This window comes from Protomyctophum bolini (genome assembly GCF_963924005.1).
Source record: "Protomyctophum bolini genome assembly, chromosome: 2".
NCBI lineage: Eukaryota > Metazoa > Chordata > Actinopteri > Myctophiformes > Myctophidae > Protomyctophum > Protomyctophum bolini.
In genome coordinates, this window is record NC_137863.1 from 39,345,394 (window position 1) to 39,367,270 (window position 21,877).

General features: G+C 43.0%; 2 protein-coding genes across 2 annotated transcripts in view; one reads left to right on the forward strand and one right to left on the reverse strand.

The window, feature by feature from the left end:
• The window catches only part of kif5ab (kinesin family member 5A, b), a gene marked incomplete at its 5' end in the record, with an annotated part of 102,108 nt that overhangs the window by 57,258 nt on the left and 22,973 nt on the right, over window positions 1-21,877 (forward strand). The window contains 7 exons of the mRNA XM_080780066.1: window positions 366-514; window positions 4,000-4,241; window positions 5,887-5,955; window positions 8,261-8,467; window positions 15,961-16,107; window positions 17,745-17,933; window positions 21,822-21,877. The exon at window positions 21,822-21,877 is cut by the window's right edge and continues 62 nt beyond it. Of these exons, the coding sequence (XP_080636192.1) occupies window positions 366-514; window positions 4,000-4,241; window positions 5,887-5,955; window positions 8,261-8,467; window positions 15,961-16,107; window positions 17,745-17,933; window positions 21,822-21,877 (1,059 nt within the window). The remainder of the gene's footprint in view (window positions 1-365; window positions 515-3,999; window positions 4,242-5,886; window positions 5,956-8,260; window positions 8,468-15,960; window positions 16,108-17,744; window positions 17,934-21,821) is intronic.
• igsf8 (immunoglobulin superfamily, member 8) overlaps window positions 1-21,877 on the reverse strand; it is a 154,347-nt gene that overhangs the window by 49,792 nt on the left and 82,678 nt on the right. The gene's annotated exons all lie outside the window — the stretch shown is intronic.

Below are 21,877 nucleotides of genomic sequence, written 5' to 3' on the forward strand. Positions count from 1 at the left end.
TTAGCAGATATGCCGATAATGTGTGGCTAGTCACGCATGAAATGAAGACATGGTTTGTGACTTTCGAATTACACTTCACCCAGTCGAGGATAGTCCTGTACAGTAGAGAGTGGTTCTCGAAGGGGACCAAAGAGTCCTTGAGCGGGTTCCAGTGGGCCCTCAGCAAAATGTACAGTATATACACCTTTTAATATAGCTTCAGTTTAACCACTATTACTTGGCTATTTTGGCCTGTTATAGTATCTCTCCTCTGTTTCAATCTCACTGCTATCCCTCTGGGGATCATAAAGGTTAATATTACAGTATATCGTTTCTCTCGCTCTTTCTCACAACCCCATTAACTCCCCTCCCTTCCCCCCCATCAGAGCTAAGACCATCAGGAACACGGTGTCGGTGAACCTGGAGCTCACAGCAGAGCAGTGGAAGAAGAAGTATGAGAAGGAAAAGGAGAGGAACCGGAAGCTGAAGGAGACCGTCGAGAGACTGGAGACCCAGCTGGGTCGCTGGAGGAACGGTGAGACCGGTTCACACAAAATAAATCACCACTTCGTTCAATATTCTAGACCAATCGTTGGTAATTCTCACTAAATTATTGGGTGCCGGAGCGCACCTATAAATAGATAACATTTGCAGTTAAGTTGGCACAGCGGCCCAACTGAGAATACAGTTATAACAACTGATTAGTTGTTATAGGGTTGGTGGCCCATCATGAGAACAGTAAAGTAATGCAAAATACCTGCTGCGCATTATCGCCGTCCTCCTCCTCCATGCTGACAACTCGACCACCTCATCAACGCTACTACTACTGTACTTCATTCTGTACTAGTCTTTTTTTATTTGGGCCCACCAAAGCTATCCGATTTTGTTGTTCCTGACTGAGCAAAGTCGCCAAGTCGGGTGTATTTGCACGATTTCACTTTGGCAAGTCGATCGGTCAGTTCTGGTCTAACTTTACCAACCGTAGACCGGAGACGAACTGGCGCCGAGCTGCAGACAGGGCTGGCTCTTGGAGCCTCGTCAGCTGATTGCAGACGACGCTCAGGTGGGGAGGTTGTGACTGGGAGACGGGTGTGTAGAGAGATGCTGTGGAGTGCTCTGCATCCTTCTGGAGGCGCTGAAGGGCACAGAGCACCCACGGCACACAGATGTGAAGTCGATGGGGGGGCGAGAAGTGACAAAATAGATTCAATACAGTCGTTTGGGGTGGCGGTATATAGTGCATCTATAGGTACCGGAGCGCAGGAGGGAGGTCCCGGAGATGAGCTCCGGCATTAATTAAGCACTGGTCAGCACTGACAGCTCACAGAAACTATTAAGTAGTACAGTAAGTTGCCTTGGGAACCAACGCTTCCAGAGCCATGTGGCCTATAGGTCAGGAGCCTGTCTCTTGTTCCCTGAGCCTGAGGCAGCTTGATGTTCAACTAAGTACACCCCGTGGACATGGCGATAATATGTCACACAATCCAACACTTTCTGACTGCCAAGCAGGGATACATTGGGTACCATTTTCATTGTCTGGTATGATATGATTTGGATTTGAATTGAACGCTGACCTCCCAGTCTGGGCAGACTCACATGAAACTGCACAGAATATAAACTATATGTGCATACATGCTCTCTCTTCCTGTCTGCACTAATGACTATGATACAGCTTTTTCCAGCAATTTAAGCTTTATTTCTTAGAAAGGAGAGCTGGGTAGAGAGACAGGAAACCAAGAGGCACCCGAGACCCACATGATAGGAATATGATTCAAACTCGGGTCCTGAGAAAAAATGTTCTAATGTCTGCACCGCTCAGGAATGACAATTTGACCAGCCTGTTAGCCCTATTGGACAACTTTGCTCAGTCTGCAAAATTACCCTCACTATAATTTGAAAAGAGGCCAGAGGAGACAAGGCTGCCAAACAGCATTTTGGGCTTGAGCCGAAAAAGCTTTGAAATAGCTACCCTCTCTTTTATATGGTTTAGAATGACTGGTATTGTCCCAGAGACCGTGGAGTCATTATGTTTCATGCATCCCTCCCTGTGGTAGTAGATATGCTAAGAGCAGACAAGCATTATCACATCTAGGGATGATTCATAACTTAATTCCCAAAGGAACAGGGACAATATTGTGCACTCACACACATACAGTATGCACGCACGTGTGTACCACACACACACACACACACACACACACACACACACACACACACACACACACACACACACACACACACACACACACAAATTACTGACCAGAGACCGCTATCTCCCACTAGGACTAGGGTGTGCAGTGTGGGTCGTTTCAAATGTCAATTGATGCAATGTGTGGTGTGGTGTCAGTGACATTCTAGCCATTGAATGCATCATGTCATCATGTCCTGTGTGTGGCTGTGAGACAGCTGGTCCGGAATGCTAAAACACTTTTACACATCTTCATTTTATCCTTTTATAGTGGATATAGCATCACTGTCGGGCAGAAACCTTGTATGTCCAACACGGTTATACTTTTCAGAAAATGGGAAAAAATGTGTTCCAATAGATCCGATCTATAGTCCGCACGCACGCACGCACGCACACAGCCACACGCACACGCATGCACGCACGCACGTGCACACACACACACACGCACACACGCACACACAAACACTCTCTCACACGCGTGTGCACACACACTTCCTTAGACTTTATCTCACTCCCAATTTATTGCATTTTCACTATCAAGGACCACACCACCAATGGAAACGTTTAACCATTTATTGAAAACAGGAAGGAAGGGCATGGTTATGAATACGACAGCAGGGTGATGGCCCACGACGGGCCATCGGCGGAGTCTGGGATTTGAGCCGAGGTGGGGAAGCTTCGGGGATCCGGCATGCTCCCGAGGCACGTCAGACCCCCCTTAGGGATCTGTTAGGAGGTGTTAGAGGGAGTAGGATAAGAATTAGGGTGGGGGGGTGGGACGACGAAAGCGAGAACGGGGGGAGAACCAGGGGTTGGATGGGTTGGTTATATATGGGTGGAGGTGGCTTGATTGGAGGTGGCTGATAGGAGGTGGAGGTAGCTGCATCGGAGGTGTGGTCCTGCTCCTGAACTTCAGCTATTCTAGCACCATTAATTTCCTAATGGATCATTTTGACAACATGGTTTGGCCCTCGTCTGCCCTCAGTGCTACTGTATTGCCTTCCTCAGGCCACCGAGTCCCATAGAGGGAGGCTGTTGACCTCCATATGATGTGGTGCTGCTTATTTCAACGATATATATTGAATTTTTATTTCCTTTAGAGGATAGCTTCTTGAGATGTATCATCTTGTTTTAGAGGGGGTCCTCGGGCACAACACAATGAATACAGTACATAGAACACATAAAACAATACATTAAACATGTCGACACAGAACAATACACTTACAATTTACAATTTACAATTTAGGCATTTAGCAGACGCTCTTAATCCAGAGCGACTTACATTAAGCAAGAACAAAAGCATGGGAATACATCACATAAAGACATTTATCATGAAACATGCGTAGCTAAGAAAGTAACAGTGGAATATCTATAATGAAACTATACATATAAGCTATACATCTATACTACTATGCTACACATATGTACTATGACTTACAACATCAACAAAACATAGATGCTCTCCAAACCGCTCAAACACTACAGCAAGACCAGAAGCAACTGAAACACCTAACAAAATAAATACTAATAGTGATAATAATTATTATAATAAAAGAGAGAACGAGAGGGACACACGACACCGGTCTCAGGCCCGGAACTGAGCTACGGACAAACACACCATTTTATCTGGGGGGGTGGAAGGGCCCGGGAGCACAATACCTCCTCCAGTGTAACATTTTAATTCATGTTTTGAGCCCTATACATTCATAAAATAATCTAGTTGTTTTGTTAATAATAATAGAAATATTGGGAACTTTTGAAAGCATGATGAAAATGAATCACCAGATTAATTTCCCAACAAATGGAACCCTGAACGCCTCGTTCTCCCGTAGGTGAGGACGAGCCCGAGGTGGAGCAGCTGAGTTCGGAGGCGACGGAGGAGGAGGAGGCCTGCAGCCCCCTGCAGGCCCCCCAAACCCAGGAGAAGGAGCTGCCTGCAGCGGACATCTGCAGCCCCACCTCCCCCACCTCCCCCACCTCTCTCGCCTCCTCCATCGTGGTGCGCATCTCGGAGGAGGAGCGACAGAAGTACGAGGAGGAGATACGCAAGCTGTACAAGCAGCTGGATGACAAGGTGATGAATGGACGGGGCCGGTGCAATTAACTGGAAGTATATTGCCGCTGTCGGCAAGCCTTGTGTGTCCGAAACGGTTCCCTTTTTTTTTAACACTTTCGGGCCTTTAAATTCATCCTACCATCCTACGTAGGCTGCCTGTAGATTGTCTTATTACCTTTGGAGCATACGCCGAAGTATTTGCAGCTTTGAACATTCGACGGAAAATAGTCCCATGGTTTGTTGTTGAAGAGAAAAACAAGTCCAAACAAACCAGGCGTTCACTTGCATTGAACTCATTTTCCCAGAAGCCCTAGCAGCCCAGAGCATGGCTTGATTTCCGGCTTCGTCATCATAATGCGACGGCCTCGTCACCAGCGACAAATCCGCTCTTTCTTTTTAATTATAAAAAAATGGCGAATTAAACACATTAAACAAATAGCGGGTTTAGTGTATTACGCAGCACTGACACATGGATTAAATAGCGGGGAACGGGGGTTACGCAGTAGAACTGTTAAGATTAAAAATAAACTAAATAAAATAGTGGACAGACAATCTACAAGCTCACTGCGTGTTGCGATGAGATTGTAGATGTACTACTTAATACTTTCATGGGACACTCTTGCATGATGAAAAAAATAATAACATCAAAAGATTAAATATGTAAATACGAGGTTTCTCCCAGACAGCGATGACATTTAAAGGACATTTAAAGGATGTTTACAGCTTAATACGCTTAATAGGCTGAGATACAGTCTTTTTTTTGCAAACTTTTTTGCAAACTTTTTAAAAAGATATAAATAAATCTACATGAAATATATATATTTTTTTTGCTAAATCGATTAGCATGATTAACCACTTAAGCCCTGTATTGTAGGCCTACTTCGTTGTACAATGGTGGCCTGTTCAAGTAGGCAATTCATCTATGTCCAAGCTCACAATTATGCGTTTCGATACATATTGTACAATACACAATGGATAGTACAATGCACATTGTGTGCCGTACCATGGTGGCTTGTGAAAGAAGGCGATGAGTGTGCACAAAATACTGATTTAGTAAATACAAAATATTCATAATTCTTTTGTAGTTTTATACAGTATATTGCTATATTAATGTGGTGTTGTCACAAAATTCTAAAGGTACACCTGGACTGCCTTCCATAGCAAAATCCAGTGTTAATGTAGGTAAATTCTTACGTTAAGTAAATTAAGGTTAATAGCCTGCTGTGTGTAAAGTGTGGTGCAGACATTTGCCCAGAATAATTCAGAATGTAAGTACTGTAATTTGGGAACAACTAATGTTAAAGACAAACATTAATATTCTTAGCTTGAAGCGTATTACATTATGGAACCCCCCCCCCATGTGTACATTTTAATCTAAATGCTGTGTGCACTTTAACGTATCAGGAACAATATCGCAATGTGGTTTCTCATTAATGTTTGAATAAACAAGTCTTTTCAAACCCATTACCCAATTACAGTGTTACGCTAACTATATTCAAGCACATGCACACACAATCCATGGGGATGCATACATTACTTTTTTTCCTCTTTTCTTTTGGTGCACCCACCACTGCAGTAGGTGGTGTTATTATTATTGCTATATTAGTGTGTTTATCATCGAAGGGTGATGAGATTAACCATCAGAGTGTGTTTATCATTGAAGGATGATGAGATTAACCATCAGAGCCAGATGGTGGAGAAGCTGAAGGAGCAGATGTTGGATCAGGAGGAGGTAAAAGATCTTAGTTTAAGTATATTTGTTTGTATGGTTATGAATGAATGTGAATGTGATGTTGTTCCACTATACTGTAGATGAGTTCTTGGGGGACAGCAATTTATTTTCATTTGCCAAAAGGCACAAGTATAATTTGAGAGGCCTATGTTTTGTCAAGCTAATGCCAACATAGTTGAACTTGACAAAGTTGTTTAGCAGCTTATACAGTACAATTTACAATTTAGGCATTTAGCACTAGGGGTGGGACGATATGGGCACCTCACGATACGATATATGTGGCGATATTAGGCCCTCGATAATGATACTATCACGATATTCGATATGTTGCGCTATTTGCGCTATATCGATATACTGCAAGAGGTTTCATCAACGATATATCACGATATCTGAAAATGAAAAAAATTAAACAAAAAAAAAAAACATGAAAAGGCAAAAATCAGGAATTACTACGGTAAATCCTCAATTATTAATCAGGTCTTTTATTTGTCTCAACCAATTCTGATACCAGTCTTTTATTGGAAGGACGCGGGTATCAGAAGGAGGCCTATATTTATACTTTTCAAACTGATCATAATGAATAAATCACATTTTGTGTCAGTTAGAATCCAGTAAAATGTGCGGGGCTCATGTAGCCTATTCCTCATGAAATATTAAACAGTGCAGTTGCAGGTGCTCACTTAAGCAATATTACACTCGAGGGTGTGGTTTAACGTGCTTATTGCCACGACAATGATGCGGTCAGGAACGAGACGTAGTCGAGTTCCGCAAGCATCTTAATCCAGAGCGACTTACATTAAGCAAGAACAAAAGCAATACATCACATACATAAAATGTAGTTATCATGAATCATGTGTAAGCTAAGAACATAACAGTGGAGTATCTATATAATGAAACTATACATATACAGGTATACTATACAATACATATATACCATACAGTGCTATGACTACAAGACTGTTGTCTGGATTACACACCACAACCAAACCAACCAAATCTGGTTGAGAAAGGTTTACACAGTTGAACGTGGGAGTGAACGTGCTGGGAGAGTGGAAACTGTTAAATATGTAAATGGACATATATTTATTCAGATTTTCTTTCACATTTGGTTCACAAATGATGTAAATGTGACCTGGAAGTGACTATGTATAGTCTAGAGAAAGAGCATCTGCTCTTCTACATTTACAACATCCATTTATCAATGCACCACAAATTGGCCCACAGTGATCTGTGGGAGCTACAGTATACAAGCACTGATGGAAAATAATCTCAGTTTTTACAACATCATTTCATGTTGGTATATAGCCAGAGAGAGCCTGTAGGCTGCAGTACACACTGTACTGTACCAGCACTTTGGATAATGCAACGCTGGATATTTATGACATCCACATGCCACTGTGACATAAGGTCTATAGTGGGCTGCACATACAGGCACAAATCATGTAATGTTGCATAAACATGGTGCATGTTTAAATCAGTGGTCCTGGCACGCCATACTTGATATCATTATCCAGAACATTTGCCCCTTATCTGAAAAAGGCTTTCATGTTTTTTTACTTGAATGGCAAACGATCTGCTTTGTATATATGCCATACTGTATCACCATTTTAACCACTTGCAACCTGGCATCCCTATGTTGGGCATATTATTTTAGGCGAGAATATTCACTTTCAAAACTAATGAAAACAGCAGATCTGCAAGCTCACTACTCACAGTTGTGAGCTTGTAAATGTTTGCTATTTGCCTTACAGCAAAGTACAGTAGGGCTTGGGTGGTCAATAATAATAATAATGAATTATATAATTTGTTGTACATTTCCACACACGCAGCATTTGTCCTCTGCATTTACCCATCCTAACTACTAGGAGCAGTGGATATATACCATACAGCACCAGGGGAGCAGTTTGAGTTTAAGTGTCCCAGAAAGCTAAAACACTGTATTCATATGCAATTGAAGACTCCCAACTGTGTTTTTGTTTTGTGTGTGTGTGTATGTGTATGTGTACAGACACACACACTCACACACACACGCACACACGTACACACAAATCACAAATCGATTCATCTGTGCATGCTTTCGAAGGGCGCGGTTCTCCCGTGGTGCTGCTAACTGCTGCCACGTGGCTGCTCTCTCTTGCTGTCCTTTCAGCTGTTAGCCTCGTCCCGCGGGAACAGTGAGCGTGGTGCTAACTGCTCCCACGTGGCTGCTCTCTCTCGCTGTCCTTTCAGCTTTTAGGGCGTGGCTCTCCCGTGGTGCTAACTGCTGCCATGTGGCTGCGTGCATGCTCTCGCGCTGTCCTTTCAGCTTCTAGCCTCGTCCCGCGGGGACAGTGAGCGGGTCCAGGCGGAGCTCGGCAGGCTGCAGACGGAGAATGAATTTGCCAAGGCGGAGGTGAAGGAGGTGCTCCAGGCCCTGGAAGAGCTGGCGGTCAACTACGACCAGAAGAGCCAGGAGGTGGAGGACAAGAGCATGCAGAACAAGCTGCTCGCCGAGGAGTTGGCTAAGAAAATGGTGAGAGAAGCATTGCTGGAGGACAAGCTTTTATAGTCAAAACACCGATACTGTATAACCTCAAAGGAGAGAGCATTGTGTAGAACAATAATTATCATATCATTCTATTTTACAATGTCGCAAAAGGCCATGATATGGACCCTGCATCTAATCATATGCCTTCACCTCAACTCATTGAACTCTTTACTTTTCCCAACTCCTACTCCTTCCCCCCTGTGTCGCGGAGAAAGAATAATTAAATTAACTCTGGCATGCGAACCGCCATCGTTATAGGCCGATAAGACCCTGCAAATCATCTGGATAATTTCAATATTGTGCAGCTCTAGTGGCTACATTTAAGACACTCTTGGTGTCAATTTTAATAAACTGATGCTGCTGAGCAAGAGCAGTGTGCAGGGTTTTTGAAATGATGAAAATGATGAAATTTCTTTCATGACCGCTTCAGTTGTCACTGTCCAACGAACCTGCACCAGAATGAAGTGGATGTGCAAATATTTCCTTTGCACTTACCACGTTTACTTAAATCCCCTTTTAATTCTGAATAAAAGTTCAATCCTTGTAAAAGTTGTCATGTAAACACCTACAAAAACTTAAATCCGAATGAAAATGCTCAATGCGATTTAAAAAACCATTCCGATGTAACTGACCGGATTATTCCGATGTTGAATGCGATTGATTTTTTTTTTTACTCTTTTACTATTCGGATTTAAGTTCATTCTGGTCTTTCTGAGCATGCTCATTTCCGAGCCGGTCCAAGGCGCTTCCAAGGCGCTCATTTCCAAGGCGCGCCAAGGGAATGTTGTCTTCGAGGAGTTTGCACGTATTTGTTTCGTGCATTTTGCAGATCTGAAATCCACACAAAAAACGTGGCAGCAGTGAGGATATGATCCCCCTGATCTGTGAGTGTTCAAAGATCCAATCAGAACCGTCTCGAGTTGATCATGATCACTGATTATTTTCAAACATGTTTGATATAGGCTAGCCGCTAGCCTACTGTATGTATCTGGATTGCTACTGTACTCACAGAAAGACAGTGGAGGAGAGGACGCAAATGCCCTCAGCCCGCTGATCAGTGATCACACACACACACACACACACACACACACACACACACACACACACACACACACAGTCCCAAGAATACGCTATTATCGCTATAATGTCCATATCTATCCTATTCCTATCCCCTTAAACTTTTATATAACTTGCCTATTCCAAGTTGCAACCAAAACGTTTATGAAACATGACGGCTTTGCAGTTTGCATTGATGAGCAGCTGAAATCAATCTAGTATTAACATAAACACCCAATTTATTATCTGGTAGCCTACAGCCCGGAATATATTTACTGCCATGCTGCGGCTGCCACAAGTTCAATATATAACTCTGTCTATTGGTTCAGCCTGGATTATCTTTTGTCACACGATGGTGTCGTGCAGATAACATTATGCGACGTACAAGACCACAGTGTGTGTGTGTGTGTGTCACAGTTTCTCTCTCTCTCTCTCTCTCTCTCTCAAAAATAAGCGACCTGATACAATATAATCAGTGTGTTGCGTGCCCTGGCCGTGCTGCCTATTTTCACACCCAATCGGACTTTTAATAAAGTACAAAACGAGATGATCACCTTTCCAGCGGAGAAGGGGACCCAGCACTGCTCAAAGGGTGAAATGTATGCCCGCCCCTATCCAATCAGAAGCCTTCCCAGCCCCAAAGCGGAATGTGCGGAATGAAATAATGGGATTTAAAAGTATCGTCCATGTAAACACTCATTCGGAATTTTCCATTTAAACTCGTAGCAAAAAAACATTACTGTACTTCCAAATTATTTTATTCTGAAGTTTTTTTTCTGAATGAAAAGCCCCCATGTAACCGTGGCCACTGTTGCTACATTTAGAATATCAACTAACGAGTGTGAACCCATAGAGGTATGACATTTTGTTCAGATTGTGCAACCCTAGTGTGCACAATATTAACATGTGTCCCCCTTCAGGATTTACCACCTAAACCTGAATCCTTACAGTGAAATTCAATATGCACTCAGGGCTTTTTTCCCTCTTCCCTCTGAGGTGTTTCATCGCCTCACGGTCTCATGGGTTCACCTCACGGGGCACCTCACCTCTTCTGCCAACTCAGCACCATTCCGGTTGCATACCGATAGGCAGCGAATACTAAATGATTGTTCCCTCGGGCAGTTCATATCTCAATTATCAACAGTATCTCACGCACACACACACACACACACACACACACACACACACACACACACACACACGAGCGACACGCGTTGCTGCCTTGAAATATAGCCTATTTATATTTGATACAGAGGCCGGGTTGTTTTGTGTCCAGTAGCTCCAACACGGCCTCACTCATGCGAATCTAATAACTTCTTTGACTAGACAATTTAACACAATAAGCACAGGGAATTTACACAGCTGATTATAGTAAAATTCCAATCACAGAGATTTGTGGAGAATTAAGACAGAACGAGACCTCTGAGCTGTGAATGTTGTGCAACATGACCGAGGCAGCTCCAACTCAGGTCTCACCGTCTCAGAGTCAACATGACTCAAGCCGAGGCAGCTCCAACTCAGGTCTCACCGTCTCAGAGTCAGGAGCGCATTATTTTATCAAACAGAATTCACATTGTGGGTGGTTTGAGGAGGCACTTTCCATTGTCCTAAACCTGTGTGCATAAGATAGCAAATATAGGGAAAGCGCATCAACACGCCTACAGACACACCTCCACCCGCACATACTGTATAGGAGTCGGCAAAATGAACAGTGGGTTGTGTGGCCGCAAGATAACGTTTACACACAGTGGAAGCTCCTAAATGCGTAATTCACAGAAAATCGTCATTACTTGAGGATAAAGCATGGCATAAGATGGTCTTATTTTGTAGTAAAAGCTATTATATTTTGGGGCAAGTGAACATGACCTGTACGTATAGTACTTGGCTGACGGGGACGATCTACGTACATGTCAACCCCGGCACCACAGACCAGAGTAGAACAGAAAACCGCTCTCAGTGAGTGTGCAGAGAGAGTGCACAGTAGTTTGATAAGTCTTATCTGCAGATAGAAACAAATGAAAGAGAACAGAGAGTCAAAAGATGATGACAATAGTAGCAATAACTGAATAACTTCCCTTTCAAATGACAATAGTTAAAGGCCATCCACACCAAGCACGATAACTATAACAATGTATTATGCAAGATTGTGAGAATACACACTGACTATCGCTCTAACTAAACCGTACCTACAAATATGTTAACCCATTTAGACTTGTAGGTCTAAAAGGCTGATTTAAAAATCGCCTTCTAAAACATAACCTATGTTTTCTGAAGACCTTCACATTTCAAAATGGGTTAAGAATCAAGGTCTCTCTATCTCCTCGTCTAAATGGAGACTTTACCGCTTCAAGCCACATCAACCTCAGGGCACGTACCGCATGTTCACATTCGCATATTTAAATGTCTGGCAAATCGTCTGATCATTATTCCCTGACAGCACTTTTGTGCTCATTATTCTGGTTTTTAATTATCCGCCACCGCAGGGTACTGGTTGTATTGTTTTCACCTTGTGGCTGTGTGTGTGCGCGTGCATGCGTGCGTGTGTGTTTGCGTGTGTGTGTGTGTGTGTGTGCGTGTGCGTGTGTGTGCGTGTGCGACTGTGTGCTCACGCGCATGCACGTGTGTGCGTGCCTGCGTGTGATCATGGCAATATGTGGTCCATACACATATTGTAGCGGTAACTACAGGTTAGCGATGTCTGGCAGCACTCCAAAGAATACAAATGCAAGATTGTTGGCCCAGATACCATTTTTTTATAGTGCTACAGTACATCCAGCTACGTAACACATTTGAGCAGTAGGCTAGATCAGAGCAAAGCCTTTTCTCTGATGTACTACCCTGTACCATCCTTTTATCTGACTCAGAGCAAAGTCACGTCCCTGATGAAGCCTCCGGCGCCGAAATGCATCACAGGCCAATCTAAGATTTGACCCAAAATAAATTGGAATAGTAATCGTTCAAGGTTTTTAATGGTTTGGTCATGGTTTGTTATCCAAAATAACATTATTAAAATTGATTATTATATTTTCATGATTCTGAATCCAGTCCAAGCATTAGTTTTGCACAACAGACACTCCTTGGGCTAAAAGCGCAACCCCCTGTTGATCCGAAATTGATTATGTTATTTGGATGACCCTAAGGATCATAAAAAACACCTTGAACGAACACAACACAACACACAAGACAAAGGCTGCCTATTCTATGGTACACCAGTTTCCAATCTCTGGTGAAGGACGGTGAGATACAGAACTGCTGTCTCGACACATTGAAGTGTGGTTGCACTGACGCGAGTCGTGAGGAATCCACTGGGAATTATATTTGTGATGTCATATGACGCATTACAACAGTGTGCTGGCGCATGACCAAAAAAAGCTTCACTTTCCTGTTGTGCAAAAGTGAAACGTGAAAAGCAGGTTCACTTTGCTGGCAAAGAAATCTGGGACCGAGAACAAATAGTGTGTTGCCTATAGCAACCACACTAATAAGACCATTAAAGTGGACCAGAGGGCGACATTATTCACCTTCTTAGATGCCCATCCCTATATTTCATCACTGACAGTTCTGTCCTCCATCCTCCTCCATCTTCCCTCTGACGAAATGACAGAAAGCCCTGCAGGGTAACTGCAATGCTATCGTCTCTCCGCTAAACCCTCCTAAATCCACCTCTACTGACTCATCGCCGCCCGAGGCGAGAGATCCTCATAGATCCATCCTCGCTGGACACCTTCTTTCGTGGCCTCTCACCTGCTGCCGTGGGGCCTCTGTCTGTCTGAGGCGGGCGGGGCTGGCTGGCTGTCAGCCAAGGTGCATCACTGAACGCGTATCATAGAAAGAATGAACCCACGCTTCATTACACAAACCAATTTGGAGCTGCCTGGCTCGTCCCGTGACCAAAATCCTCCACTCATAGCAAAGCGGACCAGATTTGACACTATATATATATGCGTGCCTCATTGTTTTTGTAAATTGTGTTTTAACCCATTCTGACCTGAGATCAGTTTCTAAAAATGTCTTCTACAGATAACGCAATATTGAGGATTTCAGTGCACTAGGCTAAAGAAAATAGCCACTATACGGTGCATTTATCACTGCCTTTACCACTTTGCCTTCTCGGTTGTCTTCATCACCGCTCCGACTGCATACTCCTCATCGTTACTCCAGAGGCTGGAGGTGCCATCACTCATGTTTCCGTTCATCCGTTTTTTTCTTTATTTAATTCATCCGTCTGTCCATTCAAAGTTCTTTCGGAATAATAAAACCATTCGTCTATCGATCGTGTGACCGTTCCCACAATCCACCTCGTCTTTTACACATCTACAAATCAACCTCAGTGAATGTTAAAATACAGTATGTACAGTATACAGAGTAGATATCGACACATTTGGCTTTAACCCTCATCCTTCTTCTCCAGTTAAGCTAATTTTGCTAACTGATTGCTATTGATTAGTTGCTTACTGCTAGTTACTTTACGTTAACGTTCATGCTGTGACATGAGCTTGAACCAGAAAGTGATCAAGCAGAGATTGGAGTTAATGGAATAGACATTAACAATATAGAGACCCATAAAGGGTTGGGTTTAAGTGGTTATGGTTCCTTCAGATCACAGCATGCTCTTCTTCTTAGCCACTTCAAACTGCTTTTAAACGAAGGTCTGATCTCAGACAGCACTGATAAATTATTCCTTTGATCACTAGACCATCCATCTATGTGGACCCAAGCAACTCTCCATGGGAGCCAGAGAACTGAACAAAACTGTAATGAGTGTCAGTAATTGTATTGATATCTTAATAATATATGCCTTTATAGATCAGAGGTTGCCTACCTTTTTCGGGCCAGCCATTTTCAAAGGCTGGTGTGATGGATCACACAGAGCCAAACGTGACAATCACCATTGCTTTTACAATGTAGGCTACGTACGTATGTTTTATATCAGTATCAGCTGCTATCAGAATATTAATGAGACTTTAATACTTTAATGCATAATAACGGTACGATTTCAGGGGAGAAAAGATTTACGCAGCTCTCACACCTGTGTCGCACAGCCAATCGGAGCCGATAGGTCTGAGTCATAGTGTCGGGGGCTTTGTCAGTGTGCCTGTTGTATCCATGTTCCACTACTCCATTTTGTGCCCACATGCAGTATTGTGTCCACATGAGATCTCTGTATCTGTCTGTCTACCTGTGTCCTTTTATGCCCATATATGGAGATCCCTGGTGTCATTAGTTCATGCCCGGCCGTACCCTGTAGATTGGCAAGCGGTTCTAGGCAACTGGACATCTATACACTGCATGCCCATATATATCAAATAGATATGGGCGCTTCTAGACGACTGCATATCCGAACAATTCAGCCACTCCCTTGTGCCCTTGCCGATGCGCAAGCCGAATTTAAGCCAAACTAAAGCCGGTCGCCGGTCGGTACCGGCATGAACATGACCACATTATGTGTATATCGGTCGGATCTGTGGTTCTGGAGTCTGGACAACTAACTGGATGGCATTATTGGTTTGGTTTATGGTTATGTCTGAGTTATGTCTGAGTTGTACTGACATGCCAATATATGGGCGTAACGGGTTAGTTTATGGTTATGTTCTGAGTCATAGTGACATGCCTATATACTGTATGGGCATAACTGGGTTGTTGATGTTTACATCTGAGTCCGAGTGAAGTGCCCGTGGTCCTACAGTACCTAATTATGGGCGTGGTCCACCAGCCCTCCCTTAAGCCAATTTTAAATTATCAAATAGTTGCAGGGTCTTTTAAATATTACTGATGAAAGCACATGATCCTGTTTCATTAAATAAATCTAACGGTGTATCCAACTTGGGCTTTACCATTGTGTACAGTGTACACAACGCGGATTTCCCATTAAATAATATCAGAGGATTTGTCTCTTGATAATATTGTATCTCGCCTTTCTTTTCAGTAGATGTTTGAAAAACGTTGTTTAGTTTTCAAAAAATTAAGACATGCACCTTGATCAAAGAGCAATTAGGTACAGAGATCATTGTAGATGATGCCCAGCTGTAAATCATATTTTACTGTGTTCAAGATGTAAGCGATATTGTTGGAGAGAGAATGCTGTTAAGTCTCTTATTTCACTTACACGGAACATTTCACCAAGCCAGCCAGTGTTCCCTCCTCCCATTCTATCTTCACAGCCTATTGATTTGTCATTTAGTGCCCATTATGTTTTTCTCCTCAGATTTCTTGAATATGAGCGAGGTTAGGGGTTAATACGTAATCTATAATCTTCCCATCTTGTCCTGACTGCTCTTAATGATCCCACTTTGTTTTCCCCTTTCTCTGAAACTGTCTTTCCTTTTTCTTTCCCTTTTCTTGCTCCCTTCACTCATCACATCCCTTATTTTCCCCTTATTTTCTCCTCACTCATCACACCCCCCCCCCCCCCCCCCCCCCAGGCCCGCCTGATGGCGTTGGAGGCAGAGCTTTGCCGTATCCAGGAAGTAAGCGGCCACCAGAGGAAACGCATCGCTGAGATTCTCAAGGGGCTGATGAAAGACCTGAGTGAATTCAGCAGCATCCTGGGAAACGGAGACCTCAAGTTGGTACGTTGGTAATTCAACCAGACATACACGATATTCTATGTTCTATAGGGTGGCCAGATTATGCTCAAATATGGACATGTGAGCACGTTTTGGGCAACAGTTTCTTTTTTGCATCAAGCTCAGATTAGCTCTATTTAGTGATCGACCTGGCGATCTTGTCCGAGTGATGGTCTAGCCGCTCCCATTGTGTTGGCAATGGCAATCGCTGTGTAGCCTGTTGGAGCTCGCCTTTCACACCTATGTGCAGTGCCCTCTCACCGCGATCAACAATAGGTGCCAGACAAGCTACTACACGGATTTGATTGTTGCTGGCTGTAATGTGTGAAAGGAGCAGATCGAGGCCCCTCGGGGCTTTGCTCCGCCTGGGAAGTGCTGCGATGACTAGATTGACCTGGGATTAGATTACAGCAGTGCAATATACGGGGGAATTTGAGCTGCTCCTGCTTTAAGTTAAGTGACTTGGAGAGAGGAGAGTGCATATAGCACATCAAACTATTATTATTATTATGGAACCAAAGTGCACGTGAATGTGTGCATACATTTGAGTGTCTCTTTATGTCTTATATATGTTATATATATCTGATATATGTTTTCTTGTGTTGTCTCTTTGACAAAAGTCAAGATGTTGCCATCAGCCCATGCATGCGCATGTGTGTGAATGAGAGAACGCACATTGTGAGGCACGTACTCTTCACTTTGCATAAAGGCGATCTAGAAATGCAGACAAATCTTACTAAGTTGCTTCAAACAACCTCTTGCTATGCGTTTCCCTGCTTAATTAATGTACGCCTGCCCTATATGTTGATGTTGTAAATCCCGGCGGTGGCCCCGTTGAGAGCAGGAACGGTACATTTTAATATATAGGGTCGGTCTGCTGGCATGTCTGAGCTTTTGCATTTAAATTGGTACTGATGTGCCCGTCCTCCACAGATAATTTCAGTGGCGCATCTGTTAAACGATGCCGTTAACATAATGGATGTTTTTACAAAGCGCCACAAGGCTTTCAGATATTTCTTTCCTTCCACACCTAGTATTGAAATCATCCTTCAATGTAAACTTCTATCTATCTATCTATTAGGGATGTCCCGATCACATATCACAACAGTATCCAAAATCACAGACAATATCCAGTCTAATATCATGATATGGATACAACATTGATGCTATGGATGTCCCGTTTTTTTTTTTGCTCCCGATCCGATTCCGATCATTTGAAAATGATGTGATCGGCCCCGATTTCCGATCACATGATCGGATCAACCCTACTACATCCATCCATCCATCCATCCATCCATCCATCCTATTCATCTATTTATTTCAAATCAAATCAAATCAAACTTTATTTATAAAGCATGCACGTTTTAAGGTTGACCAAAGTGCTGTACATCAGTGGCAAAACAGAGAACAGGCAAGAGAACACAGAATGTAAACGAGAAACACAATCAGAAATGACAAAAATATAAGCATGAAAGGTTAAAATAAGCAAAACAAAAAAGAGCTAAGATGAAGAAAAACCTAAAATGGACTCAAGAAGGATTGAAAGCCAGGGAGAAGAGATGAGTCTTAAAAACATGAATGGAATGGAATGTATTTATCTATATGTATTTATCCATCCCTTCCTTCCTTTCCTTGCCCAGCCCAAGGAGATCAGTGGGGCGATCGAGGAGGAGTTCACGGTGGCCCGTCTCTACATCAGTAAGATCAAGTCGGAGGTGAAGTCCATGGTGAAGCGCTGCCGCTACCTGGAGAACCTGCAGATGGAGTGTCACCGCAAGATGGAGGAGACCGGCAGGGAGCTCTCCTCATGTCAGCTCCTCATCTCCCAGGTGAGGGAACGAGGGATGGATGGAAGGGAGAGGGAGAGAAGAGGGAGAGGGAGAGGGAGAGGGAGGGAGGGAGGGAGAGAGAGATCAGTAAGGTCTGCAGTGTACCACGTTAATTATTTCATATTAACAAATGAAGGTTGGAGTTATTTAACAGTAAGTAAATAATCAGGGCTTGAACACTTGTCCTTTGAGTGTCTTCCTGCTGTGTGTGTGTGTGTGTGTGTGTGTGTGTGTGTGTGTGTGTGTGTGTGTGTGTGTGTGTGTGTGTGTGTGTGTGTGTGTGTGTGTGTGTGTGTGCTCGCGGGGTGAACTCCTCCATTGATTGATGTGAATGTGACAGCTATTGAGCATGGCAGCCTATACTCCATGTCATCCATCAACTCTCACCACAGAAGCTCTGACGAGCGAGTTTAAATAATCCACGACACGTACATTATGTCAGACTGCCGTAAGCATTTTGACTCCCACTCCGCAGATTTCAAAATAAATGTGTTGTGACTAGGGGTGGGTCCCGAACCTCGGGACCAAGTATGTACCGAACCGAACGTGCCTGGGTACCGGGTACCCATTACAATGCGTGTGTGTGTGCGTGCGTGCGTGTGATCACGGCGTAGGGTCCAGATGCCCAGTCAGTTTAGAGCTTGCCAGTCTAACTTCGAAGACCAGTTTGTCTGTATTCACAAATACAGTATGTGAGAGATCGTCATAGTCATGCTACCAGGCAGGCTACTAGTGGCCATAAGAAAAACCCAGAACAAATGCGGTTTGCAGATCTGTAATCTGTAATGATTAGGGCTATTTCAGTACGGAACACGTGACGTTACCAACTATAATCACAGAAGCACCCAGTAAGGCTAGTTTTAAGAGGCTCCTTAAAAGACACCTGATCAATTACCCCAATTTTCTTTTTTTTCACTGTTTTGTTTATTCAAGATTCAGGGTATACAGTAAATCAAATGACAGTATATATGATACACCCATATGAAACATATCAAAGATAACAAAATGTTGTGAGTCCATACACAAAATATTGTAATAATAAATATACTGAACAACCCAGCTGCGTCGGGAATCTACAGTAGCATGCTCAGATTAAAAGGATTAAACTCATTCAATCTGGAATTGGGAGAAATTCCAAAAATAGCTGTCATTACATTTGGTTCAAATGGTACCCCAACACTACTTGACATAGTGTCAAAGATCTTAGTCCAATACCTACGTAAAGAAGGGCACGACCAAAACATATGTATATACGTGGCGGGGGCCGAACGACACCTATCACACAGGGGATCACCATATATTTTGGATAACCTAACTTTAGTGAAATGCACACGATGGATAATCTTGCATTGGATTAGCCCATGCCTCGCACAAATGGAAGAAGAGTGGACAAGACGTAAAATATCTTCCCAATCATCATCTGAGATTTCTTCCCCCAAATCCTCTTACTATCTGTTCTTAATATTTTCTATTGAAGTAGGCCGCAAAGAGAAAATACAATTGTACATAACCGATATTAGGCCCTTCGTGCTCGACAATGGAGTTAAGAAGGAATCAACCACAGTGGCCTCTGGAAGGTTTGGAAATACAGGGTTAAGGCTACGCACAAAACTGCGAATCTGAAGATATCGAAAGAAGTGTTTATTTGAAAGGGAATATTTCCCAGACAGCTGTTGAAAGGAGGCAAATACCTTGTCAATATACAGATCACTGAGCTTTGTAATACCAAGTGATGACCATAAAGAGAAGGCATTATCACTCAAAGATGGATGGAATAAAGGGTTTGCTGTTATTGGGGCAAGGAAGGACTGAGCTTGTAGACCAATTACCCCAATTTTAATTTTAATTAACTGACATCATTTTAGGGGATGTCTTGTTTAGTTTTGTTATTTCTCTGTATTTTTAATGTCTTAAATGCATTTGTATTTTGTATTATGAATGTATTTGCATGCACATTTCTGTTAGTAGCAAACCACAGCATGCAAGCCACCTTTGTTTTCAATTATCCCCCCATTAGCACGTCGATCGGAAAACCCGTTCTCACCTATCGGCCGGAGATACGCTGCACCCCCCTTCATTAGCGATGCTAATTTGCCCAGTAAATCGTCATTTGTAGGTACGGTTTAGTTAGAGGGATAGTCAGTATGGAGGGAGAGAAGAGGGAGAGGGAGGGAGGGAGAGAGAGAGATCAGTAAGGTCTGCAGTGTACCACGTTAATTATTTCATATTAACAAATGAAGGTCAGAGTTATTTAACAGTAAGTAAATAATCAGGGCTTGAACACTTGTCCTTTGAGTGTCTTCCTGCTGTGTGTGTGTGTGTGTGTGTGTGTGTGTGTGTGTGTGTGTGTGTTGCTGTCAGATCTCAGACATGCTTTTATTTGTTATTGGTAATAGGAGAAGTAGCCTACAACACTATTGCCCTGGGTAAATACAGAATAGATATTATATTTAAAATAATCACTATATTATCCACAAATGTCTCGATAAAGGAGAGAATGTTATACTATTCAATATACATGTCTTAAATTGACATTGAGCTTTTTTGTTAAATAAACATTTGACCTCTTATTTAAGTTATTTTATACCATTTTGGAACCGAAATAGGGAACCGTTAAGAACCGGAATCGGTACCGGACTTGCAAAAATCCAAACGATACCCATCCCTACTGTAGTTGTGACAAATAATATTTAAACATTCTTTGATTCATAACAAATGTCCTAGACTAGAAGAAAGTTTATGGTTTTCATCTGGCAAGGGATACAGTATATCTGCAACAAAAATATGATTTGTTTTTCGTGGGAGAAAGCAGCTACGTCAGTTGGAGCCGACTAGCTCAAATTCCACAGCAGCCACTGTAAGCCTGGTTGCAAAAGATTTAAAACTAAATCAAAATAAGAGGATCAGGCTCCCGTGGGGAATGTATTTCATAACCACTAAGGTGATGCCTTGAGCGTCTTATCTCTTCCTTAGACGCAAGACGCTCGAAACCGTCACCTGGATGGCACCTGAAGGAATTCCCTGTGGGAGCATGCAGTGTGCTCTGTACAGATTCTATTTTTAACATGTGACGTTCTGTGGCACCTTATGTCTACCCAAACAGAAAGGAGGAGAAAGGAGAAGGGAGGATAGGATGGCATTGCTGTCAATAGGATAGAGGGACGCATAGCTGCGTGTACAGCATTATAGACACAGACGCAGACATTTAAAAAATTGAATGACAGATCAATTCCCACATGGACAGGCATCATTGATATCGAACGTGCTTGCGTATTCCACGGCACGTCAAGCCCAACGTCAATTTTATCCTTTATAAATCCATGAGCGTAAAGCATTCCCTCTGGCTCCCTTTGCTCGTCGTTATACTGTACCATGGTGTGTTCACACGGGCAGCTGCAAAGATACAGTCTACTGTACCATTCATTGTCAATGGAAGCCAACGACGTGAAGCTACAATGCTAACCCGTCGTTTGTATACAGTAGCTGCTGCTAAAGATACAAAGCTACAAATTGAAGCTGAGCTGTGTTTGACTTCCAGATGCAAAGCTACAAAGCTACAACTGTAGCTCCTCGCTTTTTTCCCACCCTGTTCTGGGCTGACAAAAACTTGTGGGTCTTCTTCAAGTCCGTTTCCAATTTGGAAACAGTGGAAACAGACTTGAAGAAGAGCGGCGTCTTGGTGGCGTTTTTGGAAATTCCATTGCATATAAATAAGGCCTAAGTCCAAAAGGACTCGCAGTTGGACTCCATGGTGGATTGTTGTTGTTTTTCAATCTCCCCTGCCAGCTGCCACACATCACTACGGACGCACGTCTGATGATGTCAACGACGACAGCAACATATAGTGTACAAAGAGACAATTTGCATTTGCCATCTTCTGACTTTCAGCACGAGGCAAAGATTCGCTCTCTGACGGAGTACATGCAGAACGTGGAGCTGAAGAA